The sequence below is a fragment of the Stegodyphus dumicola genome, chromosome 3 (assembly GCF_044657685.1).
Source record: "Stegodyphus dumicola isolate Sdum_Otavi_A_Nest chromosome 3, ASM4465768v1".
NCBI lineage: Eukaryota > Metazoa > Arthropoda > Arachnida > Araneae > Eresidae > Stegodyphus > Stegodyphus dumicola.
In genome coordinates, this window is record NC_140770.1 from 268,959,431 (window position 1) to 268,978,145 (window position 18,715).

Sequence of the window (18,715 nt, forward strand, 5' to 3'; positions counted from 1 at the left end):
TTGGCGAAAGCTCACGCATTGAAGACGAGCAGGCGACAAGTGTAAACAATGAATGTAAATAATATGGAAGTTCTAAAATGAGGAAAGCACATTTTGAGAATATTTAAAACTTATTGACCTTTATTTTATTTAATATGGCACATATGTTTAGTGGAGCTTTGCAGTTAACTGACTTAAATGATTTTATTACTCCTTCTCAGGTAAGTAGTAACTAAAGGCTACCAAATCAGTTAATTAATTAATAATTTTAACTTGCATGTAACAATTATTTTACTTATGCTCCAGGAATGTATCAAACCTGTAGTGCTGCAAAAGAAGGATAATAGAAGCTCATCGGTGGTCATCTCGGATGATGGAAACTATTTTGAAACTAACGAAGTACATAACTAACTTGTAAATAAGTAGTTATTTTGTGTTAACTAATCATTAACGTTATTTTGTTTTGTTTTATATTAATATACTTATTTTGTTATTAGGATGGATCAAAAGAACCGTTACAAAAAGCCAAAATAACTTTAAATGATTGTTTAGCATGTAGTGGGTGCATCACTTCTGCAGAGAGTGTTCTGATTTCTCAGCAGAGCCAGGAAGAATTTTATCGTATTATGAAAGAGAATTTGGTTCATTCTGAAGTAAGCTGCTTTATTTATGATTTTCGATCCTTTTTTAGGCACCTGCCACGCATTTTGGCGGAATTTTTAATTGCAAACAATTTCTAGTTACCAAAAATAGTTTACACACATATACAATGTTAGAATGGTATTATCGTTGGGTCTCGGCGTGTGTTTGATTTCTCTTTCACGGGGGCTAGAAAACATGGCAAGTGCATAACGAAAAAGTATTTATTTTTATGTTATATATCTTCACAATAGTAATTTTTTATTATAGATTGTTATAACGATTCTTTTTTATATTTAGGCAGGTGATCTTGATAAAATTAAAATTGTTGTGGTTTCTGTTTCACCTCAGTCAAGAGCTTCTTTAGCTGCTAAATATAATTTAACTGTTGAAGATACAGCGAAGAGACTGACAAAGTTTTTTCACAACTTAGGTATGTTAATTTTTGTATCTGGCCCACGTACTCTGTCTTCCGATGTAAACAAATCCGAAATTTCACCAAGTGCCGGTTACGGAAACATCCCCTCTTTATTTAATGTTTTGAAACATTTATTGAAATCTACCTTACTTTAGGAGCTTATAAATTTTATGAGATTCACAATTGTAATTTAATTGGCAATGTTGCAACATACTGAAACTTGGGTATAATTGCAGTCATACGTTAGAAAATTAGGAGTTATACATCTAAAGTTCAAAGCTTAATAAATAACACAAATTAATAAAAAAGGTATCTGTCTTTGTGATATTAGCTTTATATTAAAATTGATTAATGTTAACTCATGTATTTAGTGAATGCGAAAAAAGTTTTATAAGCTGGGTATTGAAATTCTGTGTCATCTTTCATATTCTTCTGATCTTTCCTTAGCTGATTATTATATCTTTGGATCATTTTTTAAAAGAGAAGTAATTTTGAGAAAATTATGACATATCCAGGATTACCTTAGTTAAGTATGTTTCAGTTCATGTGGGATGAATTTTCTGTCAGTTCAGAAAAAATGTAGCATCAGGCTTATTTTGATTTAAATTAAATCATTTTAAGTTATTATTAAGCTTTTCACATTCATAAAAATGTATCTATTATAATTAATGGTTTAAATTCTCATCTCTGCATCAGTATTTCTGCACTTATTTTGTGACTATTTTAATCCCTCTTTCTTTTCATTTGATATTGCTCAATAAATGACATTATATTTCTGGCATATGTGCAAAATATTTGTTTTCTTATGAAAGAAGACTTGTGTCTAGTGATTTCCAAAAATGCTTCGAGTCACTTTATTTAAAATGTATCCACTAAATTTTTAATTTTGGCATTTTGCGTCTTAAGTTGGTATGCACATCCAATTTTTCCTTTTTTATCACCTTAATATTTAATTTCAGATGTTATGCTGTATGACTTCTATTTGTTTCCATAGTATTATTCCTTGATAAAATTACTCACTATTTTTTTCACTGACATATAAATTTAAAAACAAATCCACATGGATGATGTTTAATTTGGCTTACATCTCTATAAGCAGTATTGAAAAAGGGAACAAAATAATTTATGCTTTATTTCTTAAAGCCTGGACAAGAGTTAGTCCTTTTTAAAATTTTAATTTCAACTGTTTTACAAAGTTATATAATGTACAACAAAAATTATAATAGCTATGTTCTTTGTTATAATTTCTCTTTTCTCTAAAATATTCATATCTAAAAAAGTTCTTAACTCAGATAATCATATTCAAAAAACTTATTGTTGTTAAGACACTAGAGGCATTTCACATTCAAAAAAATCTTTCTGTTCTAGTTAACGATCCTAATTCCAATCCATCTTTGCCTTCGGCCTTTAAAGAAATTATGTTTTAGTTCTGGTTTCACCAATAGATGGCACCACTTTCTTACTCTTGTTCAGGCTTTCTTATCTTATCTAATCATTATTTCCTATCTTGTTCATTTGCGGTTTTGCAGCTGAGGATGGTGGTTCGGTAAACCCACCGAAACTAGTCCTGTGAAAATTTTAAAAATATAACACTGATTTTTGTTGTTTGACTTCTGAATTGGTATTATTGTTATTGCTTAAAGATTATATTGTGTATTTAATGAATAATGAATTTTGTACCTAATTATATGATCTTTTCTATCATGGAATCATCAGATTTTTTCTTCTTTCTGTTTTCTTTTTTTTTTCCCTTGTTCACTGTATAATAAAAAAATATGTCAGTTTTTTATTATGCTATGAATCTCAGATGATTTATTAATGTGTAAAATGTTATAAATTCTTGCTGTGTTTTATGATTTATTGATGGTATGTATTTAGGGGTGACATTTGTATTTGATACAACTCTGTCTAGAGAATTTTCTCTCATTGAAAGTCAGAAAGAATTTGTCCTTCGTTATAGGAAGAAAGACATACAGTCTGGAATGTTGCCTATGTTGTCTTCAGCATGCCCAGGTAAATTTTTGGTACTTACGTATTATCCTGTTGACTGTATAAGTTACCTGCCATCGAGCCATCAAAGTTGCAACAATTGTTTCTACAAAATTCTGAAGGAATGGATACTTGCATATTAATAAAATAATCAGTATTCAACCCGCTTTATTCTTTGCACTTTGTAAAATACTTTCATCAATTTCTACTGTATTGTTAGACTTTCTGATTTTATCAAAAGCTGTGTTTAGTATAGACTTCCTGCAGGTAATTGTTCTAATCTATTACTGTTTGGCGGCCATATTCAGCCAACTATATCCTATCTATTAATAAACCCTATTTTTTATGGTAGGGTGCCAATAATCTTGAAAACAAACCATTGTTGCATCTTCTATAGAAGGCAAGTCCCAAATTTTAATCACATTTTTAAAATGCAAGGAAAAAATATTCTAACAGTTAATATATATCCTTGTTCATTAAAAGATGAGGTGGCTTATCGAGAATCAATCAGGTTTACATCAAACAAAAATGCAGGTGTTATGAGTAGCTATTACGTCACGCATGATTGGCACTAAATTGTGCTACTTGGCAATTGTTTAACGGTCAGAGGGATAATACCATAAGTACCAAATTTTCTAACCCCTTTTTTATTATTTTTAATTATTCTTATACAGCATTAAAATTCTGTTACTTTGGCTCTATTAAAATTACCACTTGTGATACATTAATAATTAGTAATTAATGATTAATTAAGTTTTCTATATCTTTGAGCCAATTGTAAAGTTATTAAATTATTTAGATAATTTAGATTAATAAAAATTGCTTTCATCTGTTTTGAAAATTGAATCTTTTTAAGAACTGAATACTTTTTTAAGGAAACGATTTTTGGTAAATTAAGTATTTAGAAAATAGCAAATTTATTTCTTTTCATAGAGTACAAATTGTTTTTTCCTGTGTTAAAAACAATTTGTACTTCTTTGAAAACCGTGTGTATGTTTTCTAATCAGAAGATTTTAAATAAAGCTGAGGACAAAATTGAGACACATTTACTTTAACGAATTTATATCAGTAGGGATGTTAATGATTTATTGAATATTATTATTATTTACATTTTCTACTACATTGTTAGATTAATGGAAAATTATTTCAGTTCTGTTATCATATGTTAAGAAAATTAAAAACAGGAAACAAGACTTGAAGAAAGAAACTCCTTTTTCCAAATTTATTTTAAACTTTGTTTTTGGGAATATTATTTTCTAAGTTAGCCATTGTTTGATTTTTTTAACGTAATGAGTGCAGAGATTGCATTATCCCATCGTCTAATTTTGATAATGTATCTAGTCCATAAACATTGTTGGTGAAATGATATTAAGCTATAATCAGCTGTAAAAGGTTTGTTTGATGATTATTTAAAAAATCACTGAGTTTCTTTCCTTTAAATTACTGGGATAAGTGGATGTCATTAAAAACTAAATAACTTTATATATTTTTCTCTAGTTTGTGTATTTAATGTTCTTTCTTTTGATAATATTTCTACAATATTATTTCTGTGTGTAAAATTTTAATGTATTCACTCAGTTCACTTAACTACTTTTACATTAAGAGCACCACTTCATAAAGATTTATTTATTATGAATCATCATGATATGTTGTTATTAAAAAAAGAAAAGCTGCCATTTTGAAGATTACCTGTGTGGCTGACAATTGTGTGATTTTGTATTTTGACCATTGTGATGGACATAGTGTTTAAAAAAAAAAAAAAAAAAACAACACTTGATCCTTGTATATGTATAAACAGTTTTGAAATACTTAAATTTTGAAATGATTTAATCAATACATTTTGAATAATAAAATATGTACATTTCAAGCAGTTAAACGAGTGAAAATATATTTACTGTTGTTCCTTGGCAAAAACTGGCGGTACATGAACACTGAGCTCGTGTAATTCTTTGACTTTTTATTTTGGATTTGTGTCATGGTGATTTTTGCCTCAAACACAAAGCCAAAATAACAAGTTGAAGAATTGAACAAACTCTGTATCTATGTACACATCGACCTATTTTCACTTAAAAAGTAAAAGGAGCAGCGAATTCTACACTAGAGCCAAACAAAAAAATATGTAATCTCAATAAACTACATTTTAAATTAAACAATGAAATAACATAAAAAAAGGAAATTCATCTTAGCACTACACAAAGGAAATATCCACTTAACCTTACTCAGAAATTTCTGTGCCTTCAGTCAAACAAAATTCCTTAACAGCATCCACAAATTTCCTAAAATTATTTGAACTAGAATCTGTACACTGGCATCATCACATAAATTAAAAAAAATAAGAGTAAGGAATATCATCCGTAGTGCCGGTATCCTCCGATGTTCGATCATATGCATTTCTTTTGTACAAACAGAACACTTATAATGGCTACTAAGTAAACCTTCATTTACACACCAGTCAATTATTGCTTTTGTTCCTTTCGTTCCAGATCATACAGAAATTCAAATTAATCTTACCACATTCAGCCATTTAACCATGTAAACCACAAAATAACCAGCATACTTCCTAACCAACATCCAACACACAAACAAACTTACAAATCTTTTCCCATCATTCAAATTTACTGCAATCATGCAACCAATTACATCATAATAGGGTTTTTATGACATTCAACTACTCAGGTTACCATAAATGAAACAAATACTTAGTGATAATCCAAGGGGTACCCTTAAATATACTCTAACCATTAAATGTATTTAGTTTAGCATGTACACATTTAAATGTTGTAAAGATCATAATTACCTCCATTTTTAAGATTTATCAAACTGTAGAGATAAAAATTTTATGAATATGTATTTGTACATGCTACATGTATATTCATTTTTAATGTGTTTATTTTTTGGTTTGACATATTTTTAAAATTGTCAAATTGGTTGTAAGTAAGAAAAGCTCAAATTATTAAGTAATTCCCTTTAGCTTAAATAAAATTTATATTGGTTTATATATATTATTCATATAGAAAACATTCATTGCATCATTTAGTAAGGATATATAAACAATAGCTACTAAGCAAACTAATTAGCTCTATATTTTGGCCTTTTATTGAGGAGATATTAGCAATAAGAAAGCTTCCTAACCAACATCCTTTATGATTCAAAATGGCTACATTATTAACCTTCCTTTTATGATGCAAAATGGCTACATTTTCTTAGTTGCTAATATTTGTTTTAGTGTTGTTTGTGTTTAAAATTTTAGAGGGTGAATACTATCTTGTTAATGTCTGTGATGCTAATGATCTGATTATATTATTTTTTATCAAAAGGTAATATGATAATTTTCAATGTCCTTTAAAGGTTGGATATGTTATGCTGAAAAAACTCATGGTGATTACATTTTACCATACCTTAGTTCTGTTAAATCCCCTCAGCAAATTATGGGATCACTTGTGAAAGATTATCTCTGTAGCAAACTAATGAAAAGACCAGACCAGGTATGGCAAGTTTATCTTGTATGTTATGTATAGTATATTACATAATTCCTTTTAAACTTTTTCTTTTTTCATAATTTACTTTTTCAGATTTATCACGTGACTGTTATGCCTTGCTTTGACAAAAAACTGGAAGCTTCAAGAAGTGATTTTTATAGTGATACACATCAGATTCGTGATGTTGATTGTGTTCTAACATCAAGTAAAAGTTTTATTTGTCTCAGTTATAATTTGCATGCATTGGATTTGTGTAATTATAAGATTTTAGTTCATTTTTGGTAAATGTGCATTTTTTTATTGTTTCAGTTGAAATTGAAGCTATGTTGACTACAGAAGGTGTCTCATTAAATATGATCGAACCTGAAAACTTGGACTGCTTCATAAGGTTTATTTTTTATGATGCATTATTTTACTGTATAAATTAAGTAAAATTCGATCGGAGATCGATAATGATTTTACATAAAAACTCAATGCATTTCAAGAGAGATTGATATGTGTCACATCCTTCGGGAAAGAATTGTAACACCTACAAGGTTGTTCAATAAGTTCGCGGAGCACCATCTATTCGTCAATATTAGACCTAAAACTTCAACGCCATTTTCATATTTGTTCTTTCTTAAGAACATGTCAAAAGTTTCATTTCGATCTGCTAATTTGTTCATTGTTTAACCACCCTTTATATCTAATGTGTTGTGGCTTTTTTCAGGTATGGATAAAATTGAGCAACGTGCAGTTATCAAATTCTTTGTAAAGAAAGGTTTAAAGGCAATGGAAATTCATACTGAAATGGTGAATGTGTTGGGTGAATCTGTTCCTTCAAAAACAATGGTTTGCAAGTGGGCTAGTTTATTCAAAAGTGATCGTACCAGCCTTGAAGACGATCCGCGAGAGGGACATCCAAAAACTGAATCAACACCAGAAATCATCGGAAAAATACAAGATATGGTATTGGAAGACCGTCGATTGACTGAACGAGATTTAATAGAGGCTTTAGGCATTTCATTGGGCACAGTGAGCAATATTTTGAGTTTTAATTTGGGTTTCAAAAAACTCTGTGCAAAATGGATGCAGCATTCTCTAATGTTGGAGCAAAAACACATTCGGATGCGACTTTGCCAGCAACATTTGGAGCATTTTAAGAAGAATAAAAGCGACTTTATCCATCAATTTATCACAATGGATAAGACTTGGGTCTACCATCATGATTCTGAATCAAAACAGGAGGCTAAGGAGTGGTGTGAACCCGGCTCTTCGGCGCCGAAACGAGTTCGTGTGCAAAAAACTAGCCAAGAAGGTGTTAGCATCAGTTCTTCAGGATGCAAAAGGAATTTTGTTTATAGATTACCTTCAAACTGGCAAAACAGTTAATTCGGATTATTATTGTAACCTTTTGAATCAATTAGATGAAAAAATTCGTGAAAGAAGACCCAGATTACAGAAAAGAAAATCATTTTCCACCAAGATAACGCACCTGCGCACACAGCTCAAAAAACCATTGCTAAAATAACTGAATTGAAGTACGAATTGTTGCAATATCCAGCCTATTCGCCAGATTTAGCTCCCTCCGACTTCTGCCTCTTCCCACACCTCAAACAATATCTCCGTGGAAAACGATTTTCTTCAAATGAAGAGGTAATAGCTGCAGTGGAGTGATATTTTGCAGAGCTGCCGAAAAACCCTTACAGTCAAGGCATCCATAAATTAGAAGACTGTTGGAATAAGTGTATTGAAGTTGAGGGAAACTACTTTGAAAAATAAAGTCATTTTTACAAATAAAAATTGGTTTTTTCATTTCCGTTCTGCAAACTTATTGAACAACCTGGTATATGAGGCTAAACCTTATTCTCAAGTAGTTCAGTCCAACTTCTCTCATTCAGGTGTTCCTTAGATGCTATTTTAGTCAGTTTTCATAAATATTTTAACTGCTATCTGAATACAAAGAGACTCAAGTATTCAATTTAATTTAAGTTTATTTTACCTCACTTACTTGTGAGGGTTAAACTAAAAATATTAGAATATAAAGTTACTATTCGCTTGGATCTGGCAACGGACACAAAATCGGCATGTACAAATCTCTCAAATATAATATCTAATTTCTTTCTAATACAGGCTCTAAATCCGAGGATTAATTACTAAACACCTGTTCAAAATCTTAATTTACCAGCCAGATATGACTTAATGTGAATGGCAGTTTACAAAGTGACAAATTGGATGTCAAAGCAGATAGTGTTAATTCAAGCTCTCATCCGATTACGAACTATTCCTCTAACTTTATAATAAATTTCTTGCCACTCAAATCTGCATATCTCTGAAATGAGCGAGCTCGTGAAGAAATGAGGCAATAGGAAAGATGTAAACTAAAAGTTAAGTTAATAAAATTAAATGCAATGCCACACAATTATGGCCAAATATTTTCAGCATTGTCTCAATTTTAAATAAATAAATTTTGTCAAGTTGTGACCTATTAATAAAAAGTAATCTTTTTATGTTTAATTCATATCTTCTCTTAGCCTGTAATACTTAAATGAATCAATAGAATATTATTTGATAATACTCTCTGATTTTAAATCATTTTTTTTTTTTTTTTTTTTTTGTGGTCTGTGTATTTGTTTTTGTGGCTTGAAATTTTAAGGATGCTGACATGTTAATTGGAATTATTGGAAGACAGTAAAAGTAACTTACTAGCAATACTAAATGAAAGATTTGTGATCTCTGTCTTTTATTATGATAATAATATTTAAACTTTATTCTAGATTCCATAGCAGAAATAATGTGCTTACATGTCAGCAAAACATTCCTCTGCAAATTTTATTTTCCATTTATTTTTAAGGAAAAGAAGTTGGAAGGAAGCCATTTCATAATCAGATCTTCTGAGATAAATTTAAATTCAAAGCCAAAATTTAATTGTTAATTAGTTAATTAATGAATGTAACAAATAATTTGTGGGATTGTTGGTGGTCTAATGAAGTACATTTAGAAGATTTCTTTTCTGATGCATTTTTATAAAAACATATATCATATATATCTCAATTTCTGATATTAACTGAACAAATGGTATTCATGTATTTTACCTTTGATTGTGAAAGTTGGCCGAAATTATGTTGAATTTGTGCTAATAATTCTGGCAATCTGGAGTGCCTAACATAAAAACTCTTTTTATGTAAGCTTTTGATAACATTTGAAATTTGTCCATCATAAACTGGGCAATTTGCCAATTTTGATGATTAAATATGATGGTAATTTTGAGAAGAAAGTTCTTTAATCTGTACTAAAGAAATCAATTTTTATAGATAGTTTTATATTTCCGATTCATTTTAATACAGAAAAAATTAATCTGTGTTAAAGAGGTGAATCTTTTATAGATTGATATATATATATATATATATATTTTACTGTTATTAAACTTTAGTTTTAGTAGATAATAAATATATTCAAAATAAGTATGTTGCATTATCAGAAATATGTATCTAATATCATGTAAATGTGATCTTCATTTTTTCATTCAAATTTAATCGGCTTTCTATTTTCAGTATTTATTGTTGGGAAAGGGAAGACATTAAAAATGCTTAAATTTCTGATTTTTTTCTCCTTAGCAAGGAAACTCCTTTTCCACCAGAACTTTATACACATTTAGGAAGTGCCTCTGGTGGATATTGTGATCACATCTTCATGTATGCTGCCAAAGAACTGTTTGGACAAACATTATCTAAATTGGAATACAAAATTTTGCGGTATGTAAAAGAAAATATGCATTCCCATCTTATGATTTTTCTTTGTGTGTTGTTTAACTTTATCTTACCTTTTGATTCATTGCGTATAAGGTGCACCCATAAAGTAACCAGACAGATAAACAGATTAAATGATAAAATTAAAAAAAAAAAAAAAAAAGTAAATTACAAAGCACACTGTCTGAATTTTGGGAAATGTAATATCAGGAACATTACATGATCAGGATTACATTACTAGGAGACATGAAAAAGATTCCCCTAAAATTCATGTATTGTGCGGCTTCGTATGGAAAAGTTTGTCACCCATTTTTTTTTCCCACAGAGAAAACTGTCTCAGGAAACTAATATTTTCATATATGCTAAGGCTTTTCCCACAGTTGTAGCAAGATAGTGAAGGTTTAATTTTTCTGCTAGATGGAAATATGTCATGATACTTGGCAGTATGGTAATTTTTGAACGATACACGAGTCATCAGAATTAAAAGACAATGGCAGAAATAAAATGTAACTGGTATTTAATGAAAAACAATTAATAGAAATTTGTACAGAAGCATTAGTTAACATAAATTACAGTGTCTAGCAGTTGATTAATTATAAAATATTGAAATTAAAACCAAATTTATGGAGATTAGAAAAATGAAGTTACCTCTTGTAGGAAAAAAAAAAAAAAATTATCTTGATTTTATAGACTTAGTGTTCATTGATCCAATAAACTTGATCAGCAAATTCTTCTCAGATTTAATTCCAATAAACTTTCAGATTTAATTGCAATAAACTTGATCAGCAAAGTGCTGATCAAGTTTATTGGAATTGTACACCACTATTCTAAAAGTACACCTTTCAGCTCCTGGATCATCCAGGGAAGAATTTGGCATGCTGAAATTTGGTGCCCTAAGACATCCCACATATGCTCAATCAATGGATTGCCCACCTTACACACATGTCTGGTGTGTCAGGTGGGCAATCCATTTGAGTGGGTTTCTTCTGTTTATGAGTATTCTGACACTGTATATGGCCGATGAGGCCAAGCATTGTCATCCATTAGCAAAAACTCTGGGCCAACAGCATCCCTAAAGAGTCTAACTTGGGGTTCCAGAACCTCGTCCACGAACTTCTGAGAGGTTACAAAACCTTCTTGAAAGATATGCAGCTCGGAGGGGCCATTTGTCATGATTCCTTCCCAAACCATTAAACCATGGTCACAGAAATGGGGTATTTAACAGACAAGGGAAGACAAGTTGCATGTTCCATCTTCTCTTCAGATCAAAATATGTCTGGAATCACTGTTTAGGACTATATATGGACTTGTCAGTAAACAATACTCATTTCCAGTTTTCTTGGCTCTATTCAGCATGACAACAGTATCAGTTTAAACAGGCCTCTTTGGAAACTGGAGTAAGTGGAACACAAATTGTTGGTTTTCTTGCATACAGCCCAATCTTGTTAAGCCTTCGTGCAGCAGTAGAATGTCTACTTTGAATTCCTGGGCAGCCTGAAAGTCTAAAACTAAATGTTTTGTAGTTGCTTTACAGTTTCTTCAAGCTGACAACGACAAAAAACAATCTTCTGATGCAGTTGCTGCTCTTGGTCGCCCTTGACCCGGCTGTCTGTTAACTGATCCAGTGCTATAAAGTGGCTTCAAATTCTTGATGTGAGGCTTTGACTGGTATTAAAATCTTGGCCAATCTCCATTTGTGTTTGACCTCCCTTTATTCTACCAATTATTTGCCCCTTTTGATATTTTCTTAAATGATGTCTTTGGACCATATAACTAATGAATACTGATTATTCTCAGAAAAATATTTACTTTAAACAACACTACAGGCCACATTTCCAACATTTGTCCATTGAACACTATATTATGAGACACCGAATTTGCATATTTCCATTGCTAACATATGCAGTTTTATGTTCATTTGTATTTAATGAACATAAATAATTACAGCATTGAGTATTAATTGCAACATAGCATATGTTTTCTCCTTATCCTTGAAATTTGATGGTCAGTGTAAAATTCCTTGACACTGGATTGGGCAAAATGGGCTTTGAGTTTTGATATTTCACTTTGTCATTTTTTTTCTGATTTCTCAGTATATGATTTGTTTTAATGGTAGTTCATCAAAATTGAGTGTACATTCCTCTACTACCAAATGCTTTTGATGATTTGAAGACATATATGATGGCAGCAGTTAATTCTGTGATAGTGGACATGTTACATAATGAAAAAATTCGATTCTCAAGTTGATATGTGCTGTGCAGCCAGAGGAGACCACACTGAAGATCTGTGAACATTTCTTTGAAACCTGAATGTAAATACAATTGTTGTATTATTTTTAAAAATTTGTTGCATGAATTTGAAATCGAATGAAAACTTTAGAGACACTTTCTATGCATAGTATCTTAATACAGAGATCACATCTGAAGTCATTCACTTATTAGATAAGAACTAGCTCTTGTAATAAATTTTGATTTTTTTTCATGTCATATTTATAGTTATAAATGTTTGTATTGTTGTTTTTTTAGTTTTCATCTACATGATTAGCATACTGTCCTTCTAAAGCATAAATCTTTTCTGCTTCCCAGTAATCACTACCATTTCTTAAAAATATCATCACCATATCAAAGCTTTTATTTGTTACTTTGACAGTCAGTGAAAGGCATACATTCTGAAACTGTGGTACTTATATTGTAATTTTAGAAATTAAATTGTTGTTTCTTAAAGATGAACAATATAGTGTGATATATCAGAAAAAATTTCAAAAATAAAACTGTTGTATTAAAAGTGAGCTCAGTTTAAAATGACAGAAAAGAGGTATGTGCCAGTTTTGACACATCTATTGCTATATACATTTATAGCAAAGTTTTTAAAAATAATATTATAAGTTTTACTTTTTTATTTATTACTGGGGTATTTTGCAACCTTGCTGTGTTTAAATTGCAATGTCTTGTTTGTAACTGAATATGAAGGTAGCAAACTTTGCTTACTTTTTATGATTCTGGCAGGTTAATTCTCCAAAATAAAATCATATAGTGAGGGATGTTTCATCATGTATCCATTAACAACAGGAATGCATATTTATACAAAAGTCACGATTTTTCAGTTTTGACTAAAATAATAAGAAAGAACAGATACATTAAAGATATGTATAAGCACACAAGAGAGAGTAATAATAATGAAAAAAGAGGGGAAAAAAGGATAATAGGATATAGTTTTTGGAAGTGGTCAGTGCATGCCTCAACATTGCTAGGATTACTAGAAGAAGTGAGTTACGAAAGAAATTTTTTCAAAATGCTTGATTAATTTACAACAATTATGTGTATAAATTAACTCATAAATGATCTATATGTCTTTTGAAAGACTTCATTTTTTACACTTTTATATACTTTTTTTTCTTTTTTTTCTTTTTTTTAATAGAAACCAGGATTTTAGAGAAATTACTTTAGAAAAAGATGGAGAAGTTATTCTCAGGTTTGCAATAGCAAATGGTTTTCGGAATATTCAAAATATTGTGCAGAAATTAAAAAGAGGAAAGTCTCTGTATCACTTTGTTGAAGTGATGGCATGTCCAGCCGGTATTTGATTTTCTGATTATTTTTTATCTTTGTTATTTGAAATATTATTAAAAAATTAATATTAGATACAGTCTTTCTAATCTGTTTAGAAATTAGAACGTAAGAGTATGTAAATTTAGGAGTATAAAAGAATTTGTATTATGTATGTGATAGAACTGAAGGGAGATATGTTTACTAAAATGACATAATCTATAATCAATAATTTGTTTTTCACTATTTGTTAAATATGTTACTCTTCTGTTATTGGGACCAGATTCAGAATTGTATGTATGAATGGATGTATGTATTCATATATGCTTGTATAATATATGTACGTATGGTTGCATGCGTATGGGTTCATTATGAATTGAATGCACAAGTCCGATGAAAAATAAATAAAATTTATTATTATCACAGCAAATAAAACAAAATGCTTAAATTTCCTCAGATATTTGTGCAATATCCCAATATCTCACAGTAGTCACTTTTTAAACCACTAAAAACGTTCAACAGAACTAATTCAGAATAGAGAAATGTACAGAAAGCTAATCTGATTTCACCTCGAACTCGTTACAGTAAACAACAGCAGTTTTCTAAACAAAACTCATAAAATAACTAACTTACCAACAACTACGAATTGAGAGGTTTTCCTCCTTTTATTTAGAGGTTTGTAAGCTTTTTAAATCACGCACGAGCACATTCTGGTATTTTCTCGAAAAGCAAAAGTGTACAATTACGAGGTATCTGTTTATTAAACGTGCATGCTCCTGTATTTTTCATTTTCCCGGCGTAGCTTTCTCTTAAAATAAGTCGCGTGCAGCATTGCACAGAGAAATGAAACAATTTAATAACAATTCTATTTAAAAATAGCTAATTCAATTCAAAAACTGTAACAGAATATACATATATACATGTATACATACACACACATATACTCACATATATACATACACATGCCATATATGCATACATTTCTGAATTCGATTTCAATAACAGAAGAGTACCCTAAATATTTGAGGTTCTTTTTAAAGATTTGGCTGCCATAAGTTTTCAAACTATTAAAGATGCAATATGGCAAATTCAGATCAGATGTTGAATAGAAGGTCGAGAGGAGAGTTTAAATGCTGAGTTTCAGATTCTGTTTTTCAAAAATCTTAAAGCAGATTTATTATAGCGTAAGAAATTTATGGGGTCAGTTTTTGGCATCTAAAGTGGTTGCCTTTAAATTTCTGTGGTTTTTCTGATATGTAACAAAACTAAGAGATAGTTTAAAATAATTTACAAAAGCATGTTAGTTAGATAACCCTAAAAAGCTTTACTATAATTAACCAAATGACCTTAATTTCAGATTATTTTTGTATTTACTTTAATTTAACCTATTTCATATTCATAATGGTATCAAAATGTATTGTGTGTAATTTCCCTCAAGAAAGATTAATATATTATTCATTAGTGCATTATTTTATTTTTCTCTGTTTTACTTAATATATTTTATTAGAGTTTTTATCACATTACATCAGAGTCAAATTAGATAATTTCCTTTTTCTTTAAATCAGTTAATTTTTATATAAACTGTAAACTGCTTTTTCAGGCATATATTTTGGTTCCTTTCTGTAGTCTTTTAATGTTTTCATTTTTCACTGTACAATAAATTTAAAATTCAAATGAAATTCATCATTCGATTAGTGTTAATTTTATAGGGAAAAAAAATCTGAAAGGTTTCAGATTTAAATTACGTCCAAAGGGGCGCTTTTTTTAACGTTTTGTGTGTTACCTTTATTTATTAAATATCATGTTTTTTGCACTTAAACCATAAAATTCAGTTCAATAGCAGTGTCGCAAAATAATTTTAAAATAAGCATATCTTTAGTATTTCCGATACACAGTTTCACACTGAAGATAAAAAGGTTCCCCCCCTCATAGAGTGTTGCCATTGCTCGCTTTGAAATCCTTGAGTTTGTTAATCAAAAATTCGTTAAAGTTTTACAAAATATGAAATCAATAATAAAACAAATTCCAAATTTCAAATTTGCTCTTCCACATGCCCCTATTCGTAGGAGGATTACGTCGTTCAAAATTCGATGGCTCTATGTACCATTGTTTTATCACAGTGCGAGAAATATACATACATTTATGAAGATTTTTCAATATTTAATTTCTTCAAATATAATGCAGAACTCTAACATTTGGTGGCAACAGTTTGAAAAGTGAAACGGACATTTATAGCAATTCAACGCAAAATCGGCAAAGGAAAACAACAGTCCTTTGAGGACAAAGCCCCTTTGGACTAAAAATATACATTTTGAGAATGAAATGGAAAGGGGGTTCCTCTTCTTCAAAGAAAAAATACTTTTTTTCTCCTTTCATGGTAAATACATGTTTTGAAGCCATTCAAAATTACAAATTTGTATAATGTATAATAACTATAATGTCTGTCAGTGCATTAAAGTTACATACATAACTAGATGTAAGTCCTTTCCAAAACAGTTAGCTTTCAACCATTCAGTAGGATAATTGTACACTGTGCAAAATAACGGGGGGCAGTTGTATATCTCTCGTTCTACTGGGCTGATTGACGAAATCCAACTTGCATTTTTCACATCTCGAAAGCGTGTATGTTTAAAAGTACTTTTATTGTTTTACTTCTTTTCATTTGCATCTCATTTTTATTTCAGTTTTTCATATTTTTTCTTGCTTTTTAGTTTTAAGTATTGTTCTGTATGACTGCTATGTTTATTTTTTTAATTAGTTGTAGTTAATAGTTTCCATACATCAGAGAATTGTCTTACATATCTGAATTTTTAAGATTAAATTTGTATGATATAAAAATGAATAGAAGTGTAAAATTGAAAAGGGATTTTTTTTCAGATATGTAAAATGATGAAATGCATTTCTCATGAATTGTTAATGGTTGTATGGAGAGGTTCCAGTAATCCTTGATGATAAGTCAGGATCTTTCTATAGAATCAGCAATAATTATCTTGCTTTATTCTTTTCTTTGTGTTTTAATTGACAATTACAGTGTATTTATTTATAAATTCTAATTAATAATTATCATAATAGTTCATTTTTCCTTTTCAAATTTCACTTCATATTTGCTAGGAGATAATTTTCATTAATATGTTCTCTACATTCTTTATTAAATTAAATATTATCCTTGCAGCAATAGTGCAGGATTTTACTTTTCAGTTCTTTTAAATAAATTGTAAAATTCACTAATTTTAAAGTTCTTGTTTTTCTTTACACATAAATACATATATATATATATAAATATAAATATTAAAAATATATATATATATATATATATATATTTTTTTTTTTTTTTTTTTTTTTTTAAGGTTGTATAAATGGTGGTGCTCAAATTCGACCTATGGGTGAATCTCCTAAGGAGCTGTTGTTGAAAGTAGAACAGTTATATCATTCTTTGCCTGTAAAAAATCCAGCACAAGATAGTTTACTTAAGGATTTATATGAAGACTGGCTAGGTGGAGAAGACACAGGAAAAGCAAAGCAAATGCTGCACACTCAATATCATGCTGTACAGAAAATGAATAATGCATTACTAATTAAATGGTGAAATAAATGGCAGACTAAATACATTGACTTTTTGTACAACATATGACTGTTATAAAAATGGTATACTATTAGGATTATATAATTTTAATAAAGATTTAAGTTCTATTTAATTATATGTTGAACTGGATAATTTTTATGCATATGTGTTTAAATTGCATTAAAAAGGTCACATACATTTTTAAATGGTATGTTAAAGAATGTATTATTCTTTTAACTTTTAGCAGAAATGAAATGAAACTACACCAATAAAAAGTTCTGCATGTTTAATATACTATGAATAATATAGAAACAAGTACAAATTATTTTAGCATATATTGATTGAGAATAAAATACCAAATTTAAGATATAAAAAAACTTATACTAATCACTTTTCTCTCTAAATAAATGCTTTTTTTATCTGATTTTTTCAAATATATTCTAAGCGTTGTTTAATTCTGATCTTTGCTGGCATTTAGCACAATTAATAATTGTTTTATAGCTATTTACTTTTGACTAAAGAATATGTTATATAGTGTGGAGTGTGGCTATGACAGAATTCTAAAATGATTTATTTTTAGAATGCTCAGACAATGCCACCAGCTGTCACGTGTACAAAGATGGGGTGAAAAAAAGAATACAAAAAAAGTTTAATGTTATCATATTTCATGCTCTGAGAAGTAAACTTATGTGGGAGAAAATTTTTATTATCAGTAGTGCATTATATGCTTCAGGTGACTAATTTACTATTAAGTGGAAGTGAAACATCTCATATTTTAATTCTACTTAACTTAAAGATACCAATAGCTTGATAAAATAAAAATTGACAAGAAAGGGGAAGAAGAATAGAAAACTACACAGAAAAAATCCTGTGCCAAATTACAGAACTTAAGCATTCTTTACATGTAAGAAAACAGTGTCAGATTATGTACATAACTGTATGAACATCTGTATTTATATATTTATGTGATGTAGTTTCATTCAGTTTTTTTCTGATTTCATATCTTGAATTAGTGTTTCATTATTGAAGTTAATATGATAATCAGTATTAGTATATCACTTATAGCCTTTAAGTTAATTAAGATATTTTTGATCTTATTGTCTACTTTTATATACCTTTTCTACTTCTTTCCAGAAAAATTAAAATCTGTATGATCAATTTGATAGTGATTATATATGAATCTTTATGAGCTGAACTTTAGATGAAGTCTTTACATACATTTGTCAAATTTGCGGCTCTGTCTTACCACAGTATTGTTTTTTGTATGCTTCTGATATTGTAATTTCACATTTTCACCGGAATATTTTTGTTATCCAACTACTGCTTGGCAAAGCAGAAAGCAAATTCTTTTAATTTAGATTGCTGTGGACATCTGT

General features: G+C 29.5%; 1 protein-coding gene across 2 annotated transcripts; it reads left to right on the plus strand.

The window, feature by feature from the left end:
• Positions 1–9: 9 nt before the first annotated feature.
• LOC118197950 (cytosolic Fe-S cluster assembly factor narfl) lies at positions 10–17,472 on the plus strand. 2 transcript variants are annotated; one of them, XM_035369519.2, is made up of 11 exons: positions 10–200; positions 286–378; positions 477–632; positions 919–1,051; positions 2,915–3,049; positions 6,374–6,510; positions 6,598–6,709; positions 6,814–6,892; positions 10,101–10,238; positions 13,650–13,807; positions 17,125–17,472. In XM_035369519.2, exons 1-11 carry the CDS (start codon positions 135–137, stop codon positions 17,361–17,363), a joined length of 1,446 nt encoding a protein of 481 aa, XP_035225410.1. In that variant the 5' UTR covers positions 10–134; the 3' UTR covers positions 17,364–17,472. The 2 variants fall into 2 exon arrangements, with proteins under 2 accessions (XP_035225410.1, XP_035225411.1); XM_035369520.2 differs by lacking the exon at positions 10–200 and having other exon boundaries at positions 286–393.
• The last annotated feature ends 1,243 nt before the right edge of the window (positions 17,473–18,715 follow it).